This window comes from Bombus pyrosoma, linkage group LG8, assembly GCF_014825855.1.
Source record: "Bombus pyrosoma isolate SC7728 linkage group LG8, ASM1482585v1, whole genome shotgun sequence".
NCBI classification, from domain to species: Eukaryota; Metazoa; Arthropoda; class Insecta; order Hymenoptera; family Apidae; genus Bombus; species Bombus pyrosoma.
In genome coordinates this window covers 1,022,047-1,044,010 of record NC_057777.1, presented here as the reverse complement: position 1 = coordinate 1,044,010, position 21,964 = coordinate 1,022,047, and the positions used below count along the sequence as shown (strand labels likewise).

Genomic DNA, 21,964 nt, shown 5'->3' with positions numbered 1-21,964 from the left:
GTTCTTGCTGGACTTCCCGCCCACCCTCCTGTTCATCACGTTGTTCTTTCTACACGCGTCTCTTCTTTTTTCTTTTTTTTCTTTTTTTTCTTTTTTTTTTTTTAACTCGAGCCATACCTCGCAGATAAAACGCGGACGATCGAAGGCGACGGAGCGCGGAAAGTTCGCGCGCCCACGAAACGATTTTTCCTTCTTCGAATTTGCGAACGAGCAATCAAGCGCGTGGACGAACGCGAACCTCCGTTAAACCGTTGCGCGGTCTTTTGCTCCGCGCGAAAACGCATCACCTTTCGTACCTTCGTATTTCGTTCGTTTTCTTTTTTCCTTCTCTTCGAAGTCCTACGAAAGGCCAAGCGATCGTTCAGTCGCCTTTCCTTTCATCGTTCTCCAAATTTCTCTATTTTTGTTACATACGATATACGTTCACTACGAAACGCATTACTACTAGTTGATAATGTTTTTAACGCAATCAATATAGTCGCTGTTATTTTTGCAATTGTCATTATCGTCATTACTATTATTCGATTACTAATTATCATTACCTTTATTATTATTACTATCATTAGCACTATTACCATTATTATTATTACGATTATTATTATTACTGCTGCTAATGCTGCTACTACTACTACTACTACTACTACTATAATTATTATGATTACGAAGACGGTAATGATTATTATTATTATTATTATTATTACTACTACCATTACTATTACCATTACTGCTGTTTCTATTGCTACGTCTATTACTACTACTACTACTACTACTACTACTACTACTACTACTNACTACTACTACTACTACTACTACTACTACTACTACTACTACTACTACTACTACTACTACTACTACTACTACTACTACTACTACTACTACTACTACTACTACTGCTACTACTACTATTACTATTACTACTACTACCACTGCTACTGTTACTGTTACTATCATCACTGCTACTGCTACTATTACTACTACTGCTGCTGCTGCTGCTGCTGCTGCTGCTACTACTACTACTACTACTACTATTACTATTACTATTACTACTACTAGTAGTACTATTACTCTTACTATTACTATTACTACTACTACTACTTCTACTACCACTACTACTATTAGAGTGTCTACTGTAGATGTACGCATATATCTGCATGTACCAAAGAACAGTTGAACATATATGTACATCTGATGTATACATGGACATGTGCACGTTGGGAAACGTACAGATCGGCACGCGTACAGAGAACAAAAGCCGGTAAAAGAGTACTTTTGATGCGAAAACCGGAGCGCAACGATAAATGAGAAACTCGAGTCTCGTTGAAGCTGGAATATCCTGTAAGCGTCGGACATAAATGTGATCCGTAGTTGGTTGAGGAGTAACGTTCTTGGACTAATTGCTTGTAATATACGCGAGCATCGCAGATCGATAAAGATCTCTGTCCAACCAAAAGCGACCGAAATCGTTGGTCTGACGCCGATAAAGAATTACATCTTTGCGCGTTGCTTTTGATACGTAAAATCGTATGGCGATCTCGGGTCAGCAACGCGATCGTGAATCGTCGAAGAATGACCCGCGACGCGTCAACTTTGACCGCTTAAAGGATCCTCCGAACGGACGATCGTCGCCGCGATCCATTCTTCGATCCTCGACGTATGTTCTATGATCGATCTCGCAACAGTCATGTTGTCATCGTAGCTTCCCTTGGAAGAGTGGGCTGGGCAGCGTGGCTGACCCGAGGTCGAAGGATCGCATCGCGTCGACGGGCACCAGAGTGTTTGGCGTTGAAAAAGAGACGACGAGATATAGCCTTTTTCGATAAGAAAGCCGAACATCGTATTCATTGCCACTCTACAGTCACTCGCCTACAGAATGATTTCTGCTACCCTGTTCCTTGGCAGCCGGATCGTAGCGCGGCATCGATAGATTGTACGGGGCAAAATACGATCGCGTTCGCGGTACGCGTGAACCACGCAGCTACAAACAGTCTGGATGCGTTCAATGGAAATGCGGTACAGCGATAAGTTCAATGTATGTACGTGTATATGTTTAACGGAGACACTTAGAGCGTAAAACGTGATAAGGCTATAAGACAGTATAAGTTTGGAGCTGGGAGCCGTGCAATGTTGTTATCGGACGAATGAAAGCGGACGGGTATAACAGTGGTAAGAATGCGGAAAGAGAGAACGAGAGGGAGTGCGAGAGAAACGAGGAGAAAATAATGGACAAAATGGGAATTTGCCAGGAGCGAAAGTTATCGCCAGGAACCAGAGGAAAGAAGATATTTTTTTATTTTTTTAACGAGATCTTGGAGACGAAAAAGAGATAACAAAGTTTACACGCAAGAAAGAAATAGGAAAATGGAGGAACAAAGAGGAAGGCGGAAGAAAATGAAGCGGCAGAGAGCTTGCGTGCGTGCGTGCGTGCGTGCGTGAGTGAGCGAGTGTGCTTTCGTGTTCTTTGTTCTGTGTGCGTGTTTATGTTCGTACGTGTGTTTAAATGGCGGTCGGAAATGTATGGGAGAGCGTGCGTGCGAAAGATAGAATGAGAGACGGAGCGCGGAAAATGGAAAATACAGAGCTAAGTGCATCCCAGAGGCGGGCACAGTGCATGCGTTTTTTACGTAGAAATAGAAAGTCTGACTGCTTTTGATTTGTGGAAATTTTTACGGGAAATAGTTAACGTCTCTTAGATATTAAAGAAAACGAGTTGTTCGAGTAAAAACAAGCTGAAAAAAAGTAAAAACGTTGAGAAAAGCACAGAAAAAAAGGACGAAGAAGAAAGGACGAATGAAATTTACAATAGCGACGACGATGAAAAGGAAGATTGAATTTTTTAAATGTCGTTTCGCCTTTGTACGTATCTTTTTATGTACATTTACACGTCGACGTTTGTTTTTTATCGTAAAAATTTCACCATTTGTATTCGTAAGTTATCATATAGGAGACTCCTGTTACTAATACTACTGTTTACTTAAGATAGCCCCTTATTTCCTAGCGTGTAAAACGATGAAAACGCAAATTTCTATATAATTTTGTAATATAATCGATGCCGAGGATACGAATGAAATTAGAGGAAACTTACAAGTGCAACTTAAGTCTTAACTTGAAGTTACCAAGCTGCGAGGTTTTCATACTCTCGAAAGATATAATTTTTTATTAAAGCAATTTTTTGCGGAGCTCGTTTTAATCGATCATCTTTATTTTTTTATATATACCAGTGGTAGTATTTTCTGCCCACCTCTGGGTAAAAACGGCGTACGAACGAATAACAAAAAGAAAAAAAAGAAAAAAAAGTCACGCGACGTCTGTCGTGATGCAAGACGCGATTTTACCCCTTCTTACACTGCATTTCTATTTTTAATAATGTATGCTCTTTCATATTTCGCTGCATCGGGATACGACACGATAGCGTCGCAATAAATAAATCTTTGTCGCGTTTTGTAAATAAATCGTCGAGGGTCGCGTCTTGTATATCGACGGAGGTTTTCTTAGGAAAAATATCGAAGAAAAAAAAGGAACAAAAAAAAAAAAACGAAAAAGTAACCAAAAAAAAAAAACGAAGAGTAAATGATAAAAAAAAAAAAAAAAGAAAAAAGAAATGGAGGAGAAAAGGCGAAAGCAAGAATATTACTAGTCAATCCTCGATCCACGAAAGTTGCATGGAAATTACGAAACGAACGAGAAAACGTTTTTTATTTTCGATTCGTAAAAGGAAAAGACTTTCTTTGTATCTCGATCCCTGAATTTTTGATAAAAACCAATGGGTATTATTAACGCGATTTAAATATGTGTCCTACTGATTTAGAGACTATTTACACGATTCGAGAAATCCTTTTTGTACGTTATTTCTACGTTCACCTGTAATTTAACATTGTCCACGTTATTGTAGCGAATAGCGTATTGTATCGTTGTATGGTGATCTTTATTTTTAAACACATTTTTATTATCGTTGGTAACGTTAAGGGTACTTTAGCTCGTCTGTAACCGAGGAAAGTTTTCAAGTACTTTATTATTGTATTTGGATATAGCAACGTTGACTTGGTTCCCCTTATTTCATATTTTTCTGTTTTGTTAATGAATTTCTATTCGTACTACGGTTAAATGCAAATTATGCATACTTCAACGATATCGTTTCGTCTCTGTTTTTTTCCACATTTCATACACTTTTGCATTACGCTTGCCATACACATACGGTTAAATACACACCCAGACACACACGCATACACACATACACACGAATACAGGCACTCTTACACAAAATACGCACATACACACGTAGCACATCCTTCTCCCTTGCTTCCTACAAACTCGTCGAACGATTCGAAGCCCGATACAACCGAAGGACCTCGATCGAGTGTACGACAGAAGGTACTCCCGTGGTTACATTCGGTGAAAGTTACGTTTATATATATATATATATATATATATATATATATACTCTGTCTACGTGTAATTTTTTTACACATATCTATATAAAGTAGACGTTAGCGGCTCGGAACTGGCACGAATCAAATCCACGTTCGACTTTTACGCTACTCTCATTCTAACGAAACAATCTTTCAACGATGATAAACCGAGATAGATGTATAAAAGACGATCGCAAGTACATTGAACACCGTGCGGTCCTTCGAGAAAAGGCAAACGAGGTGGACTTGATTCACCATGCAAGTCGTACGTATACAGGTTTTTTATATGTTTCCATGAAAACGAAAGGAGCGAGCGGGATAGAGAGGAGGAGAGCGGAAACAATGAGAGAAAAAAAAAAGGCGTAGGAAAAATAATAGTTTTATCGTTTGGTTTGTTATAGTATTAAAGTTAACGTTAATGGACGATCGATTCGATCGCGGCTTGAAAAGATCGATGTGTCCGACTGAACGAACGACGATCCAAGTGAACAGCGCCTGAGAGGAAATCGCGCTGTACGTACGTCTTTAGGATATTGTACACATTACGCTTAACGTAACTTTAAGTAAGTAACTACGCTTAAGTGAAACAAACCACTTATTACTAATTTGATGGTTGCGCTGGTTCGTCTCTCTATTTTCGCCTTCGTAGATTTATATAAAATAGTTACACACTCTCTTTATCGATAGGCAAAGCTCACGGATGAACGAAATGTATCTTCTTTGTCTTTCTATATGATACTTTCTTCCATCGAGAATCTTTTCAATAAACACCATTCACTCTATGAAATCACGGTCAACGATTTTTTACGCGAAACGTGGACGCAACGAACAATCGTCTTTTTTTATTTTTTTATTCTTTTTCTTTTTTTCTTTTTCTGAAAAATTGCCGGTCGCAAAACGTTGCACCTTCGTCGTTGGACTTGATTCGGTTCAGTTCCCCGAGACTCTGGTAGATTTCGGAACGCTAGCGTTGAGGTAGAACTTCGCTTCGGAAATAATTATTTCGAGAAATCCGAGTGAAACCACACGAACGAAGGAACGATCGAAAGTTGTCGTTAGCGAGCTGGTCGCTCGACGAATTTTACCATTCGATGAAAATCCTCGGTGCAAACCGAGCGCGTTCTCGTTTCCCTTGATCGCATTCGTTCCGCGTATTCCACGTTTTCTCGGATTTTATTACGAACTAACCGATCGTTCGTTAAACATAGGTTCATCGACTTACGTACGAGTCGACATTTTTGTAGAAATTTCGACGAAAGAGAAAGAGGCAGAACGCGATATCGTAACGATAAACCGTTCTCTGCGTTCGTATCCCGCCGACACCGTCTCCACAAGTTCGACTAGCATTTTTAACGATATTTAGTCTCTTTACCTTACTCGAATCGATTATATATCGTGTAAGAACCATTCAACTACTTTTAAACGCCGCATTTGTGCGCTAGGTTAGCATTTAAGTATGTCGAAGCAATACTACTATGTGTATGCGATATATTTCTTACGTCGAGAATTTTAGATCCAACTTTCTTCTCGTTATCGAAAGTGCGCGAGATCGAAGTTATTCGAACGAAGAGCCAGCCAGGACTCTTGCCGCGAAACAAGGGAATTCGCGTTGCTGTCTTCTTCTTCTTCTTCTTCTTCTTTTTCTTTCCTTTTTTCTTTTCCTCCTTTCGTTTTCTCAAACGAATCGAGCGTCGCGCGATTTTCTGCAAAATCGTCGGAGACGGATATTGGGGCAGAGCGTCACTCGGCAAGATACAGGACACGATATCCTAGAGCTTATCTCTCCTATCGCGAATCATGTGCAGATCTGTTTGTTATTCCGCGGACACGTGATTACTCGTCGATCGATTCTGGTAAAAGTACACTGTAGCGCAAAGGATGTCTCGAATCGAAGCGAAGTTACGAAACTTTCTTTAACCCGACACAAAGCGGGGAGATTTCGCGAGGTGCTAAAAGACAACATAGATCTCCGTTCTCTTTGTCGCGATTATGTTCGAATTCACGCTGTGATCAGTTCCGCGTAAACTAAACGGAAGGTTGTACGCGATCGTAGGATCGGATTCGAAAAATTTTCTTCGAATCGTTCGGCTCTCGTTCGAATGGCGGAAATTGAACGAGAGAGAGAGAGAGAGAAAGAGAGAGCGTGCGTGATATCGTGGGATCGCGATCCATCGATAGAAAGATCGCGAGAGATAATTGTAGCTTAGCCAATACAACGCACGTACACGATAGAATTTATTTTTTTGGTCACAGAGTACCGTTCTAGGTGCGTAAGTATATCGATATACGTTTAGTGCGAACGACGAATGAGGGATTCGTTGTCAGTGAGGCGAGCGAACGAAAGAAAGAGGAGCAGCAAAGCCGAAAACGCGACGAGAAGAAAAATCGGTCTCGAGACAGAGCGAGAGAGTGAAAGCGAGAGAGAGAGTGTGTGTTTGTGTGTGTGTGTGTGAGAGAGAGAGAGAGAGAAGAAAGTTTTTTGAGCGAGCGTATAATCGCGAAGAATGGAAAAAAGAAAGCTCGTGTGTCGGGGGTGCTCGGTCTGTACGTACGTATATGCATGTATGCCTGTATACGTGTACACGTGTGTACGTGTTTACGTGCGAAGGTGCGTGATGCGTGTATATGTGTTTGTGTGTGCGCTCGCATACGTTTAATCGCAATTGATCGCGCGACGAATCGTTGGACGCGAATAAACACGGGAACGAACGGCGAACACGCGCAACGATCGCGACGATCGCGGCTGAAAGAAGAGGAAGGCGCGCGCGTCGTTGATCGGTAATAGCGACGGAGTGAGTTCGAGAGAATTGCGAATGTTTCGCGTCGATTCGAGTTGAGGCGAATTCCTTTACTCGTTAAACGATGGACGCATGGAACGACGATCGATTCGATCGGCGAATCGGTAAAACGTTATTCTCGAATTCACCCGTGAATTTTCAATGTTACTGGCACCGGTTCGCCTTCGTTTCGCGCGATCCCCTTATTATCGTTAACTAAACTTTCTATATTTCGCGAACACGAATCAACCTTGTCGAGTACGCGGCTCTATGTTCTTTTAAAACTTTGTAGGCCAAGTTTTTAGCGATTTTTAAAGAAAGAAAAAGACGAAAAAAAGAAAAGCGAATAAAATATATATATAAGAGAGAAGTGTTATCGCGCGAGACAACTGTTGAACCGAGATACGAGGGACCGCGTGGAACGAGAGGCAATCCTTCCTTTTCTCTTCCGATCGTATATACGTGTATATTACGACCGAATCGAACGGTCGTCTAGAATCTAGAGAGTTTAGAGAGGATTTCGGCTGGCTCTCCGTAAGCTTCCTCCGTATTGTTTGGTTCAGAAGGATCGGGACTGTTTGTACTACGTCCACATCGCAAGGTACGGTGTGGTCACTACATATTGTGGCATTAGTAAAATTAAGATCACGTTTAGAGAATGAAGTGGATACACGTGTCGTGCCACGTAGCGAATATTCCATCTGTTCTACTCGTATTTTCATCGTTTGCTTCTTTTCCATCCGCATCTCTCTTATTCTTTGCTGTTCTCTATTCAGAGCGAAATGTTCCTCTCTACGATCCTGTTTCAACGAAAATTTCGATAGAATCGCGTAACATCCCATAGAGCCAGTGAAATTAGTTCGATCGATCAAAGTTGAAAATTTCCCTTCTCCTCTATTCTGATATCACGAAAGTCACGATAGATTAATTTCGCGTTGATGCGGGCAAACGACGACAATAGGAGTACGGCAAAACTCACTCTGCGCTGATATACGTGTACATGTATGTAATGTGATCTTTTTGGGAAGAAAGCTTAATTAATACGTAAAAATGAAAAGTTGGAAAGATGAAAATTCGGGAAGGTATGCGAGGATCAAGCGTGTATGTACGCGTGCAACAACGTAACTAGTTTGCGAATAATGGATAATTAGCACGCGCCTAAATCGTTCCACGAGGCGTTCCCCTCCTATGACTATGGAGGACGAGCGATCGACACTCGTTGGAACCGGCGGCAATTAACAAATAAAAGAAAGGAAGAAAGAAAGAAAGAAACGAAAAAAAAAAAAAATGGAAAAAAGTGGAAAGAAAGCGTTAAAAAAGCGACGACAAAAAAATGGGAAACACACATACACATACACACGAATAAAAAAAAAAAAAGAACAAAATGTAATATTAGTAGGGAACCGTAATTTTTCATGCTCGTTTCTCGATCACACTACTCTAATTACCCAGATGTAATTTGTACTGTGTAACTATTACTATTTTTATGAATTTTTGTACATTTTTCTAATTATTTTGTATGATAATCCTTAGCGGAAAGAGTGGCGAGTCTGGCACCCAGCATCCCCTAATAGAAATAAAAGTGTTCAAAACGGTGGAGACAGCGTAATCGATATGTTGGAGAGTGACGAAGAAGGGAAAGGGAGATTTCTAATACGACACGATTACGTTACGCAATTGTACGTGTGCACGAGCGCGAAGACGTTCTTTCTTTTCTTTTTTTACGGGGTTGAATAAGGGTGTCGGAATAGAAAGGATTTCAAATTCGATTTATATAGGAAACAAGTGAAACCAACAGAGGGATTTAATGCGCGTAGATCGTTTCAAAGGAAAGCCACAGTTATTGAATAGCGTAGTCCACCATTTGTCCGTGTAGTTTATCTGCTCGCCTATCTATCTGTCTGCCTGTCTGTCCTTCTGTCTATATCTATGTCCGTCTATCTGTCTATTGTCTATTTAGATCTATTTTTCCGTTTAATTTCATGCACCTTGCCATTAACGAATATCGAAAGTCAGGATATAGATATAAATTAGTCGCGAGGAACATTTATTATCGAGATATTTGAATACTGTACAATGCCGAGAAAGCGAGTGCAATTTACGAATGTAAACGTATAATTTAAGAAGAAATAGACAAGCGAGAGGAAATAATGGGAAAGGGAGAGAAAGAAAGACAGGCAGACGACACTTACGAGAAAATAATGGTGATGAAAACCGAAAGCCTCGCGTATAAACGCGGAAACCGAATGTGTGAACCTCCTTCGTAATTTGACAACGTGTTTGTTATTAATTATAAGAATATCACCTTTTCTTTTTGTCTTAAATTTGAAATGCTATCAAATAGATCAATTCTTTCATGGAACCACGATTTCTTTAATCTCTCTCGACCCTTTCTTCCTAAACCGATCCTATTCATTAACGAAGATCGATACTGGTAAACTGGTAAACATTAATTTCTTACTTTATTTCTTAAACGTTTCTATATTTACCTCAAAATATTATTACTTTATTTATTATTATCATCGTCGTCATCGTTATTATTATCTTTATTTTTATTATCATTATTATCATTATTACTATTATTATTATTATTATTATTATTATTACTATTATTATTATTATTACTATTATTATTATTATTATTATTATTATTATCATTATTGCGTTTGGCTTTCACCTATTACAAGTTTTAATTAATAAGCGGGTTAGGAATATAAATAAAATAGTAATAATATACTTGCCTTTGAATATTTACGATACGTCGATAAGCGTACTACGATATTCTAAAATGATTCACGAAAGATTTATTGATTAAAGAATGATACATACACTTTTTGTCATCCTAAATTCGTATTTGAATACACGTAATTCAAATCTTCGATGATTCAAAAATTCGACCGCGAATCGCGTAAGATATCGAGATAGGATAATGTAGGTGTCGCTGAAGCCACTTGCCACAAAAATACGTCATAAACGCAAAGTTAATATAAATTAAGTATTAAATATCGAAACAAAAGGGAATTGTACTCGATATGCGTATTACGAGTATACTTTTGTACAGAGTTCATAATATTCCATATAGATTTCGTGGGTATGTACAAATCACTCATTTTGATAAAATTCTAAGGTTACCTTTTACTTATTCGATCACTATACATATTTTTTTTATTACGTCGTGACAAATCACTAATAAGTATAGCATCACACACATAATGTAGTGTCTAATACGGTGCTATTACCGCGAAGGAAATATCATTTAAACAAATTAATTTCTAACCTACCGTAGCATTAGAACCTAAGGTTATATTTATTGCAATTGCATTATCGTAAACACTATTGTTAACAAGAATTTCATTTTATATTACAAATATGTAATAATATAATAATATTATGTACAGGAAATACGGTATACGTAAGAAACCAACATTGAGAGATATCGTTCAATTCAAAAAGGATCTTGAAAGGGAAGAAGCTAATATGTTGATATTAAGGCATCCTTATCTTACTACGGAGCAATCAAACGGTCATATGAGCCATCTTAGGGAACAGAAGATTGCAAATCTGATGACAAAATTCAGAGAAGATATGAATGCGAAATTTAACAGAAAAATCACTATCATGGATCGGTTAGGTCATTTGAAAGTAGCCGAATCTTGGGATTAATATTTATTTTCTAATTAGTTATAATTTGTTTGCTATTTTGTTAAAAGCAAAGAATTGCGTTAAATAAAAATGTATGACGTATCTACAATATAATTGTACAAAAGCTAAACATAGTATTATGTTAGGCTCAGTTTTATTTAGAAATTCTAAAAAAATAGATTATAGAAATACAAAATGCATTATAGAATTCAATATCAAGGTCCTGGTATGAGAATTTCATTTAAATAATTTTTATACGCTTTCGATTCACGGATCTACGATAGTTTCAGTTTTGAATCTAGTCTCTAAATCCTTCGGTTTATTTCTTATCCAACCAAATGGATCTTGATTAATCTCCGCTTCTGTTAGTATGTTTCCTTCGTGCAGGAAGTTTGCAAAATCTGCTGCTATAGGATCTGCTCCGATGCTACTTATAGCGATAACTTTACCATCTTTAATGTAATATGCAAAAAATTCCAAGTTCTCTAGGGAACCATGAATTCTTACTTTCTCTGGTTTTCCGTATCCTGTGGAATTTTCGATAATTATCATGACGATATAACGTTCCATCTCTCTTTTACGTGTATTATATGCAAAAGCATAACGTACCAACATATCTATAACTCTTTCCGAATAGTGTCGTCCAGAAAAATGGTACGGTACTTAAGGCAGTAGTTTTAGCACATATATTTAATGCTGCTATTTTACCATGGTAATGGGCCAGCGCGTAGTGACCTATTGCAGCTGAAATGTCATCAGAACCGAAGAGCGGTGCATACGCTATATCACCACCTGCATATATGTTTTCAACACTTGTTTTCAGGTACTGAAATTATACATAGAATTTTATGTTTCCTAAATTTGATACTTTGATTCATCCACTGTTGAATAACAATCTACCTTATCCACTATAATACTGCCATCTTGTAACATTTTGATAGGAGTATCCTTTATCCAATCTGTATATAATTTGGATCCAATTCCAATGATCACTATATCAGCAGGGAGGACTTCACCATTGGTAAGTACAACTGTACCTACAGCGTTCTTATCATCATCTTTTGCAACAAACTGTGTGATATTACGTTCAAATATAAATTTAACACCTTGAAAAAACAATATCGATTATTTTTTACCTAACTTGATACAAATCAGATACGGTATAGTACCTGCATATTATTGATATACTTTAGTACCTTGTTCTTCAAAGTAGCGTTTGATTCTGTTACCAATTTCTGTACCAAAAACTGTTTGTAATGGAACTGTAGACCTCCCTATGATGGTAACAGATGCACATTTATTTACACAATAAGCAGCAGCTTCCATACCAATGAAACCTAATCCAAGTATTACAATATGTTTGTCTGATGACAATTTGGAGGATATAGCATGAGAGTCTGTGTAGTCTCTTAATACATAAATATTAGATAAATTAATAGGTATATCAGGTTTCCTGGCCATACTTCCAGTACAAATAAATAGATAATTGTACGTTAATTTTTCATTATTACTCAAATGAACAACATTGTCATTTGTATTTAATCCTGTAATGAATTTTATTATAAAATTTGATCATATTTTATACCGAAAGAAAGATAGTTTGCGTTAACTTTTTCATCTTTTACCTGTAGCTTCTACACCCAGTTTGGTTTCAATTTTATGCTCTTTGTAAAACGAAAGTGGTCTCAAAACTGCTTTTTCAATGTCTATATCAAATGTTTTGGATACCTTTACCCTATCATATGGCACTGTGTTCTCCTTACAAACCATAATAATATTTCCTGTAAAGGCTTCCTGTCGCAAACTTTCTGCACAAGTTGCAGCTGCTGGACCACCTCCAACTATTACGACAGTGGTATTATTATTGGGATCTTGTTCATACATCTTCTTGACCCTTCTATTGAATTCTAAGTCCTTACGCCTTGCTTTCACACGTACAAGACCGCTATCATCCACATTTACCTGTTTAATTAAAATTAAAAGTTTATTTTATCAAGATTAAAAGCAAACATATCTGCTCACTAAATTACTTGGAAACATGGTAAAGAATCCAATCCTGGGTAATCTTCTATATCTCCTGTTTTGATGTTAAAACATGCACCATGCCATGGACACCTTACTTTTCCATCTCCTAGCGCTCCTGTATGAAGTAATGCTCCATAATGCGTACATTTTGTACCAATAGCATGTAATTCCCCCTTTTGTTTAATCAACAAGACTTTTGCCCCACTTTCTCCAAGTGGCAACAGTTTCATTTCATTTTCTTTGATATCCGTTTTATTACACACCACATCTTCAACATAGTCATACTTCTCTGGTTTACCTAAGTAAATATAAATTATTCAAGTAAAAAATTTACTTATATCAATTTGTAACTGGAATAGATTTAACTTTTTTTTTTTTATTTAATTTGGTAAAATATTTTTAAATATTCTAAATGTCAATATAGCTGTATATTGATAAATTAGATTCATTAGATATTTCATTAGATACGTTGGCGTGCAAATGGCAAGTCCTTAACTCACAACTGCAACAACATTTTGCTTTATTATACGACCGCCTAATATCTTCAATTTCTTTGTTACACTCACTACAAATGTGAATTTTCCTTTTCTGTAATTCTGACATTCTTCCGTTATTTATTTTCCCACCAACGTGAAATATTGAGTTAAACGATAGTTTCGTACATTGTTTCGCAATGAATAAGCGCATACTGTCAAGTCGTTCTGCTATTATTCACCGCAACTATTCGTCAATGTTACTTAGACATTTATAGATTAGTCATTAAATGAATTGTAACTTTAAAATGGACTTTCTGTTTGAAAGAGAAGTATAGTGAAACTATCCGAAGGTTTCTTCAAGTACACGCACACATAAAACCATTGGATGTTGCAAAACAAGATATTGTAACACATGCAATGCATTCTAACTTATTTTAATGTATTGCAACAAATTATCGTGTCTAGTTTTTTAAACACGTTAATACATACGGAAATATGGTTAGATATGTTAAATGTGTTATCTGTTAGATCCGTAATCATTTATTATCGAACGTAAAAACCCATCATTAATTACATTTATCGTATACGATAGAAAAGTCGATATTCTGATAGCAACTATGTATATTTATTTAAATTATTTGCATATATAAATCACGACTGTTAAAATTTCATATATAAATTGCTTAAATTAAATCTAGATAATAACAAAAAATTCTTTGTTAAAATATTCCAAGTTAAAATTTTCCTTGTTGCTATAAGGAAACTTTGTCTCTTGGTATGTATCGAATAAATAGAAACGCCAATGTAGAATCCAATATATTATTGAATAATGTCATATATAATTATGAATCTATAACTTAAGAAAAAAGATATGTAGTTTTCACCTGTCTTGACGGATGTGCTTGACGTAGCATTAGAGCTCCCTGGAAGAAGTCCTTTACAATTATTTCCACCCATTTGTGCGTTCAAGTAATGCCACTCACGGACGGTATCCCAACTGCGTTATCGTGGTATCTATAAATCATCTGACTACTTCGATTCCTACAATTACTAATACTTACATCGCTAAAGACAGTTTCAACTACGGCGATCGGCCTTGCGTTACTACTGGTAAACTATTTTAGATAAACTTTCACTTATTCGTGGAACAATAGATCAAAAGTTATCAAGACACTACTTCGACGAAGTTATTTTAAAACTTGTTAAAAATTGTAGTACATTAAGAGATTAGCGATAGTTCGTTCGCATAATATATTAAGTACTTAATTTAAAGAGAACTTTAGATTAAATGTTATTGCTTTGAATATATTTTTAGAAAAATATTAGGAACCAACTTTTATATTATCCGAAATATAAATATTTTATCATTAACAGTATATAACAGTTTTTATTTATACAATATAGCGGTTTAGTATTTGTTTAATATATTTTCTGAGTTCGTAAAATAAAGTTAAATATTATAATATATAAGCTGTTAGTTTCAAGAGAAGGATACGAACATACTATCATTTCAACTTCATTCGACACATTATAACTAACGGCAACTTGTTGCAATGATTCAGAGAATGATCATTTTCGCTTTTAAAGGAAAGTTGAAATCGATTTTCGTATAAAGCGATGTTGCGCATATGCGATATGGCACGGACAAATGATATAATATAGATTAGCTTGCAACAGATGTGAAGGAGTCGGCAGCTAAGGGCGCTTTCCGCGGAACGCCTATCAAATTTAAACGTTGATTATCAGGAACAGTGGTAATTTGCGTCTGTATTATATTTCGTTCATTTAAAACCCTAAATCTGTTCATGGAGGTTTTTGAATCGATTAACGCGTTTTGATAGTAGTCCCTAGATTCGAAATATTATCCTTTAAAATTAGCAACATTATCGTATCGTTACGCAGTCCTTTTGTGAAATCCGAAACTGCTTCCTCAATTAGCAGGACTTCAATTCCTATAGTTACAGAAATATAGTGAATTTTCGGGAAACAGGAAGATGGATTGGCGTCCATGGAATGTTGACCCGCTTTATTCGTCCAAGTGCGCGAAGTATTTAGATAAAGATCTTAAGTTCTACAGAAATGAATACTTTTATTTATACGACTTTCTTGATAATTTTATATGATTTCGTGTCTAATTGTAAAATCATCGTAGAAGGTCAACAAAATCCGTATTCTTGCGAAATAGAGAGAGATGAGTATAATGAATCTGTTCTGTCTGAACATTCGTGACACGTCACGCATGCGCAGAATAAGAACTTTCTTGTCTTCCATGTTGATTTCTCACAACTAGACACGACTTAATTTTTGGACGGTATTCCCTAGGTGTTTGTATATGAATATCGAGAGCAATTTATACGATCGTGGTTACAACTCAATTTTCGGTCGGTTTTTCCTAGGTTCCGATTTACTATATACGTGTCGAGATCATGACAGATCACAAGACTGAACTATGAGTACCGCTCATAGTCTAGATGATGTGTTCGTACATGGTATGCACTATGATATGATTTTTATATTCTTTAAAATTTAGATGAACCTATCTCTTTTTAATGTATTAAAGTAATACAAACTCATGGTTTCATTACTTCCAGCTATTAAATATTTTATAAAATGGTCTTATAATTTTGTTCAAAGTATATTGTAAAAAGCAATACTGCGTGTAGCATATACTAAATCACTAATATAGTAAGTTAGAGAAAAATCACTATAGAATTATAATAGTAATACTGTACGCCATTCAGTATACATAATATGATTGGCGAGGATAGTATAGTACTTTGTTGAAATATATAAACTTTATAAATATATACTAGAAACTAGCCAATAAAAATAGAAATTGCAGGAACAATTACGCTGTCATGCACAGCCCAATTTTAAAATCCAATGAGTTTTTAAAATAAATTTAGAGAAATAAAATCCGATAACAAATTCGAAACAATTTCAACAGAATATTCAGTAAAACTAATTAGTAAATGCTAAGGTTATAAATATCTAAACCTATCAAACGTTAGTAGACTGACTGTCAAAGCACTTGCACCATAGTGCAAAAATTCGCACATTCCATTAGTATTACTCGATAAATAAATTGTAAAATACATTAATGTTATAAAATGAGATTGATTTGATTTTGTTACACGTCGTAGAAAATAAATAACTTTAATAATGCAAACGATATACATCTTTATAAGTTTGTTAGTCAGCGTATCATCGTTAGCTCGTGGGGTTAGTATACCTTCCAAATTTTTATAATGTTTGATATTTCATCGTGTTTTAAACAGCTATTAAAATTTCAGAGCGAACTCGATTATGACGGCTGGTTACAATTACGATTATGGCACGCATTTAACGACGAGCCAGAGCCCATTTTTATAGAACGAGGTAACGTCACAGTGTCAAGTGTTCGTAGCGGTGCTTCTGTTGTTGGACAAAATGGATTGCTACAATCTCATATAAACGAATTAAAAAACCTTGCTAAACATGACGGCAAATACAAACTTAAAGCAGTAGCTCGGACCTCTTCAGGAAATGAAATAACATTTTTAACTTCTGTACCTGCGGTAATCTTATTCCTCTGACTATACTTTCACTTTATATATACATATATATCTATATATACGACTTATAATGTTTTCTCCACGCATAGTGTTATCTTCTCGGTTCTGATCTTGAAGATGTTATAACAATTTGGCTGGATAGCGCGGCTGAGCCAATAGTTGTGAGCGCATCGTCGCCCGGTCCTTGTAGTACAGAAAGTCCGTTTACAAATATGTGGACGACCAACATTATTGTTAAGTATCCTGATGGTGGACCAGTTCCAGACACCGCTACATATATTCAGAAACTTGAACGTGAAAGAGAAGCAAGAGAAAGAGGAGATGCGAAAGATAACAGATCTTTCCTTGCAAGATATGTAGGTTTTCTGTTCTAAACAATGTTTGTATATTTAATTTTTTTCAATTTCAGTTTATATATTATTGCTTTGAATTTCAGTGGATGTACATTGTCCCTGCATTAATCTTTGTTGTTCTGTCATCCGCAACAAATCCAGAAGCTGGGGGTGCAGGAGGAAGTGCCCAAAGACAGTAACATAAAGTGTATGTGATGCCTCGAAGAGTGTTTGTGCGGGAACCGTTTATTTATAAATTTACAATGTACTTTCATAATTATAGTTATAAAAACTATGATTGTATCTTTCCCTGAATAAATTCTATGATTTAATTAAATTTTTTTATTTATCTCTTGTTTTATCATTCTAACTAATAACATGTAGAACGAAATTTCTTTACAATGTAATATACATACATTAGAGTGCTATAATACTTGTGAAAGTTAGCTGTTATAATTATATAATCTTCCTATATGTACAGTTTAGTACACCAGGTAAAGTTCAGAGAGGTAAGGCAGGGAAAGATCAATAATCTTCCACCCAATGAACAAGGCCACAGACTGTTACCATTATGCATTAGAATATGTGCAACCACTCAAGCTGACCTTAAAATGGCAGCGTTTTCTCTAAATATTCAAAAACACGTGGAGCCAGGCCTTGTAACTTCCGGTAAATTCGATGGTTCTCATGCTTGCCTAGCGGCTGCAACCTATGGTGGAAATATTTTGGTACACAGCCCTCATAGGCAACCACAAATAACCGGCCAAGACCACGAACAATCCGACAGAAAAGTATCTTGGAGCGGAGAACTCGCGGAACTTCAGATAGGAACCGAGGTATAATTAATTAAATAATTATAAAAACTAACTTTTACTACAAATTAATCAATATGTACATGTATATTATTAGATTACAGCATTATGCACTGGCCGACTTAGTGATGACGAGAGAGATATTCTTCTAATTGGAACTGCATCTCATATTTTGGCCTATCACATAGAAGACAACTCTGATGCTTTTTACAAAGAGGTACTGCAATTATTAGACTACAGATACTTATGCATTCATTTGAAATTTAAAGGTGCATAAAATGTATATAATATGCAAAAATACATAAAATATACAAAGTATATTACTTGCTATAATGTTTAATGGATGATCTGTATTTAGGTTTCTGTACTTAGGTTGCTTGGGTATATGTAAATTTGCATAAAAATCCGAAGTTTGCTTATCATACTAAAACTCAAATAAATTATATCGTTTTTATTAGATGTCTGACGGTGCTAGATGTATAATCGTTGGTAAATTAAGTTGGCTCCCAAATCAAGTTGCAATCGTTGGTGGCAATAGTTCGATAACAGTTCTAGACTCACAAGGCACAGAGATATTTTGGACAGTACTGGGAGGTATTGTAACTTCATTAGCTGTTTTTGACTTCGATGGAGACGACGAAAACGAGGTAAATTGTAATAGGAAATAAGTCTAATAAAAAACCTTCTCTGATAAATACAAACAATATTTAGTTGGTCATTGGGACCAGAGATTTCGAAATAAAGGTGTACAAGAAAGACAATCTGCTCTGGGAAGCTAAAGAAACAGCTTCAATTACCACTCTAACCGGCCTACCTAATAGAAGATTCGTTTATTCAGTAGGAAATGGGACTCTTGGTGTCTATGAAATGACTCAAAGGCTATGGCGTGTCAAGGTCAGTCTAAATTGCAGAATATAAGTACCAGGAAAGAAATCAATATACGATGATAGAATTTAGATCGTAGGAACGTTCGTTTTCATAAATTTTTCAGTCGAAGCATCGGGTGGTGGTCACGAGGAGCTTTGATTTGAACGGAGACGGTGCACCGGAAGTCATAACTGGTTGGAATAATGGAAAAGTAGACGCAAGGTCATCCAATAGCGGTGAAGTAATTTTTAAAATTCAATTATCCGCCGGAATAGCTGGAATCGTGGAAGCTGATTACAGGAGAATCGGCAAATCTGATTTAGTCGTAGTGTCTTCTATCGGCGAAGGTAGAATAGAATATGTACATACGGATACAGTGATAGACTAAGAAGATTGACAGGAAGATTTTTCGAATTATATTCTAGTGCGCGGCTATGGTTCGGGTTCCGCGATGGATACTCCAGAACCTGGCGAGGCAATGCGCGATTTATTGGCGAAAAGGCAGATCCTTCAAATGGAGCTTAGGCAGAGGGCCGCGTCCGTTCCGAATATGTTCCATGGGACGAAATTGGCAGTGAGCTTGATGACCTGCAACGGTGCGGCTCGTGTTGCCCTTGCGTCTGGACCTGGTCTTTTTGTAAGTCGATCGGTTCTTGCATAAAACTAATTTTTGTCTTTTTAAAATGTTCTTTAACGCTTTCACGGTACAATATAACGAAGAATTCGGAACGGTCGATGTAGAAAACAATTATTTGTTTTCACTGTGTAACAATTATACTTTCATCACTTTTAGATGTAATAAATTTTAATATAATCGTACATTTACTCTGCCCAAGATGTATTGCGCGATAGTTTTCACCGAAGGAGTGTTCGAAGGCGAAACTCTCGTTGTCCATCCCAGCAGACCTAGAGGGGAGCTGGAAATAGAGCTTCGTCCTCCGAAGAATGCCCCTGTCGATATGCACGTTAAAGTATGCGTTGGTCCAGCTGCTGCAGATTTGCTACAGGTACCATATAAAGCAAGGGGCATTTACAAAACATTTTACTGCACAGTATTCTAGTACAGCAGAATTTCATTTATCCGAACGAAATTTTCGTGCTCGGTTAACTGAACTTTTGCTGGTTGAATTCATTTATCCAAACGTGGGCTCCTATTGTGCGAACAAAAGATAATAGGTAATTGACGAGCTCCTATCATATTACACGTATAAACTGTTTGTTCCCCGACAAATTGAAACGAATGACGTTTCATCGGAAATTTTATTTCGATATGTAAAACAAGTTTGTTCCAATTTCTATCCTGATTTCTTTACTCCATTTAAGGTGTTCGAGATGACGCGCCAATTGCCTAGATTTTGCATGTATCAGATCATCGAACGGCCTGCGCAAATTGCGGAGGACTTTGCGAAAAATAGCGTCACAGCTGAGGTATCAGTTTTAATTTGTTGACAATTCACATTTATTTTCATCTGCTTATTTTTTAACTTATAGTATACAGTATACAGTATAACTATACAGTATATCTATTTTTGATTAATCAGTTTGCGGAGAGACCTCAAAGAATCGCTCTTTGGTTGAATCAAAGTCTCATCCTTCCGGAAGAGTTCGAAATTACGGAAGACAAACCAAACAACGGAGGTATTGAAATGTGGCTTCGTGGCATGAGAGACAACAAGATTCATTGTTTCATGGCAAACGCAACGGGAAAAGTAACCATTCAGACAGAAGATCCTACATTTGCTGGCGACATTATTCAGTCGTTGGCCTTGTACTTGGGCCTTAGAGAGCTTTCTTCCGAAGTTTCATTTCCGGCTGAAGAGAAGAAGATGTTGGACGCCTTGGAACACGTCAAAGGTGACTCAAAGTAGTAAATAATAAATATTGATAAAAATTCGTATTTTCATAAACATAATTAAAAAGATGGGACATAGGCTTAGGAAATGGTTGTCCTCTTCATGTGGATTTTTGCATCTTCAGGTTTCCCATAAATGCGTAGAAATTTGCAGTCCAACGACAAGAAAGTATATATTTTATGGCTTTCAGAAAATATCGGATGATAATTTATTTATTTATTGCAGAGTTGAAGGAGATTGATACCAGATTACAAGCAGAGGCAGCTAATGAAACAGTTTTACTGAAAAATATTGTAATTCGCTTGGAGGATGCAAGAATTCTCGAGAATATCGATGAAATGAGAAGGAGACTCGTACAATTGAAAAATGTCAATGTCGATCTGATCAGGGAACATGAAATCAGAATGAAGAGTTATAGAGAACTCACGGCGAATTTAAAAGAATTAAATCTCGGAGTGCAACGTGCAGCTAGATTAAGAGGTGAAACTTTTCACCTTACTTTTACTTATTTTCCATTTGCGCAAAATAAAGCGTTATTAATATTTGTATTACTAGTTGGGAAAAGTGCCTCAAACACAATAGCCCGTTGTAGAGCAGCGATCCAGGACGAGAATCCGAAGGCTCTCACGCTGGCAATAAGACATGGATGAATTCAGGGGCGAATTTTCCTTGACGCTAATGTCACTGTAAGCGTTGGACCCCGCAACGATATGAGGGCCTCAAAAGAGCTTGTCAAGAAGATTAATAAACGATTATTAGAACTAAATAAAATATATTCGTTAGTATGCAATGACTGGGATGAAAATTTTAGCTTGGCTAAAATGACGTTTGTTGAATCGACACATTCGTATCCACATACTCGTTCGAATATTCGAGACGCTCGATGGGCTGATTCTTAACTTAACTCTTAAGATGGGAGTTTTGAGGACTGGCCATCGCATCGTTTTGATGTTTTACATATTCTAACTCGGGAAAATTACAAGGAGAGCGAGAGGTGGACAGAGTTAAGGATGAAAGATACGACATTCGAATTTGCTTTAGAAAATCTATTTATTGATTGAATTTGAGAAATTATACAATAATCTTTACAATTAAATATAACTTAATCGTAATTTGAATAATCTATAATTCATATTTATGTTTACGAAATAATTATTGTGCAAATTTTATTTCATTGAACTTTTTAACATCGATATCATTTACAGTTAAATATATACTCA

General features: G+C 36.5%; 4 protein-coding genes and 1 long non-coding RNA gene across 8 annotated transcripts; 4 read left to right on the top strand and 1 right to left on the bottom strand.

The window, feature by feature from the left end:
- The first annotated feature begins 987 nt into the window (after positions 1 to 987).
- LOC122569988 lies at positions 988 to 9,545 on the top strand. The gene is made up of 2 exons (XR_006317639.1): positions 988 to 4,368; positions 4,482 to 9,545. It is a non-coding gene; the product is annotated as an uncharacterized LOC122569988 (long non-coding RNA).
- Positions 9,546 to 10,108: 563 nt separating this feature from the next.
- Positions 10,109 to 10,955, top strand: LOC122570098 (ribosomal protein 63, mitochondrial). The gene is made up of 2 exons (XM_043731975.1): positions 10,109 to 10,274; positions 10,582 to 10,955. The coding sequence occupies exons 1-2, from the start codon at positions 10,216 to 10,218 to the stop codon at positions 10,844 to 10,846; spliced, it is 324 nt and encodes a 107-aa protein (XP_043587910.1). The 5' UTR covers positions 10,109 to 10,215; the 3' UTR covers positions 10,847 to 10,955.
- A 7-nt stretch (positions 10,956 to 10,962) lies between these two features.
- On the bottom strand, positions 10,963 to 14,948 carry LOC122570096 (apoptosis-inducing factor 3-like). 3 transcript variants are annotated; one of them, XM_043731972.1, is made up of 8 exons: positions 14,388 to 14,948; positions 14,211 to 14,323; positions 12,856 to 13,148; positions 12,451 to 12,787; positions 12,022 to 12,369; positions 11,726 to 11,931; positions 11,435 to 11,651; positions 10,963 to 11,352 (listed from the first exon to the last, which is right to left on the bottom strand). In XM_043731972.1, the coding sequence occupies exons 2-8, from the start codon at positions 14,281 to 14,283 to the stop codon at positions 11,093 to 11,095; spliced, it is 1,734 nt and encodes a 577-aa protein (XP_043587907.1). In that variant the 5' UTR covers positions 14,284 to 14,323; positions 14,388 to 14,948; the 3' UTR covers positions 10,963 to 11,092. The 3 variants fall into 3 exon arrangements, with proteins under 3 accessions (XP_043587907.1, XP_043587905.1, XP_043587906.1); XM_043731970.1 differs by lacking the exons at positions 14,211 to 14,323; positions 14,388 to 14,948 and adding an exon at positions 13,351 to 13,791; XM_043731971.1 differs by lacking the exons at positions 14,211 to 14,323; positions 14,388 to 14,948 and adding an exon at positions 13,417 to 13,780.
- A 1,172-nt stretch (positions 14,949 to 16,120) lies between these two features.
- On the top strand, positions 16,121 to 17,549 carry LOC122570097 (ER membrane protein complex subunit 10). Its single transcript, XM_043731973.1, has 4 exons — positions 16,121 to 16,548; positions 16,620 to 16,883; positions 16,970 to 17,236; positions 17,317 to 17,549. The coding sequence occupies exons 1-4, from the start codon at positions 16,489 to 16,491 to the stop codon at positions 17,410 to 17,412; spliced, it is 687 nt and encodes a 228-aa protein (XP_043587908.1). The 5' UTR covers positions 16,121 to 16,488; the 3' UTR covers positions 17,413 to 17,549.
- A 207-nt stretch (positions 17,550 to 17,756) lies between these two features.
- LOC122570339 (Bardet-Biedl syndrome 2 protein homolog) lies at positions 17,757 to 21,751 on the top strand. 2 transcript variants are annotated; one of them, XM_043732513.1, is made up of 11 exons: positions 17,758 to 18,048; positions 18,122 to 18,241; positions 18,483 to 18,671; positions 18,736 to 18,918; positions 19,016 to 19,238; positions 19,317 to 19,528; positions 19,728 to 19,898; positions 20,215 to 20,319; positions 20,433 to 20,745; positions 20,970 to 21,224; positions 21,300 to 21,751. In XM_043732513.1, the coding sequence occupies exons 1-11, from the start codon at positions 17,824 to 17,826 to the stop codon at positions 21,392 to 21,394; spliced, it is 2,091 nt and encodes a 696-aa protein (XP_043588448.1). In that variant the 5' UTR covers positions 17,758 to 17,823; the 3' UTR covers positions 21,395 to 21,751. The 2 variants fall into 2 exon arrangements, with proteins under 2 accessions (XP_043588449.1, XP_043588448.1); XM_043732514.1 differs by lacking the exon at positions 21,300 to 21,751 and having other exon boundaries at positions 17,757 to 18,048; positions 20,433 to 20,755; positions 20,970 to 21,133.
- Positions 21,752 to 21,964: the final 213 nt, after the last annotated feature.

Bases quoted from the DNA above. Each gene is read 5' to 3' on its own strand.
- LOC122570339 (XM_043732513.1), top strand. From the start codon at position 17,824: ATGGCAGCGTTTTCTCTAAATATTCAAAAACACGTGGAGCCAGGCCTT. The intron at 19,239-19,316 runs GTAGAATAGAAT...ATTATATTCTAG, and splicing joins AGTGTCTTCTATCGGCGAAG to TGCGCGGCTATGGTTCGGGT. The intron at 19,899-20,214 runs GTACCATATAAA...ACTCCATTTAAG, and splicing joins CTGCTGCAGATTTGCTACAG to GTGTTCGAGATGACGCGCCA.
- LOC122570096 (XM_043731970.1), bottom strand. From the start codon at position 13,537: ATGCGCTTATTCATTGCGAAACAATGTACGAAACTATCGTTTAACTCA. The intron at 12,788-12,855 runs GTAATTTAGTGA...TTAATTAAACAG, and splicing joins ATTCTTTACCATGTTTCCAA to GTAAATGTGGATGATAGCGG. The intron at 11,353-11,434 runs GTACGTTATGCT...AAAATTCCACAG, and splicing joins AAAGAGTTATAGATATGTTG to GATACGGAAAACCAGAGAAA.
- LOC122570097 (XM_043731973.1), top strand. From the start codon at position 16,489: ATGCAAACGATATACATCTTTATAAGTTTGTTAGTCAGCGTATCATCG. The intron at 16,549-16,619 runs GTTAGTATACCT...TTAAAATTTCAG, and splicing joins TATCATCGTTAGCTCGTGGG to AGCGAACTCGATTATGACGG. The intron at 17,237-17,316 runs GTAGGTTTTCTG...TTTGAATTTCAG, and splicing joins GATCTTTCCTTGCAAGATAT to TGGATGTACATTGTCCCTGC.
- LOC122570098 (XM_043731975.1), top strand. From the start codon at position 10,216: ATGCGTATTACGAGTATACTTTTGTACAGAGTTCATAATATTCCATAT. The intron at 10,275-10,581 runs GTATGTACAAAT...TATTATGTACAG, and splicing joins ATTCCATATAGATTTCGTGG to GAAATACGGTATACGTAAGA.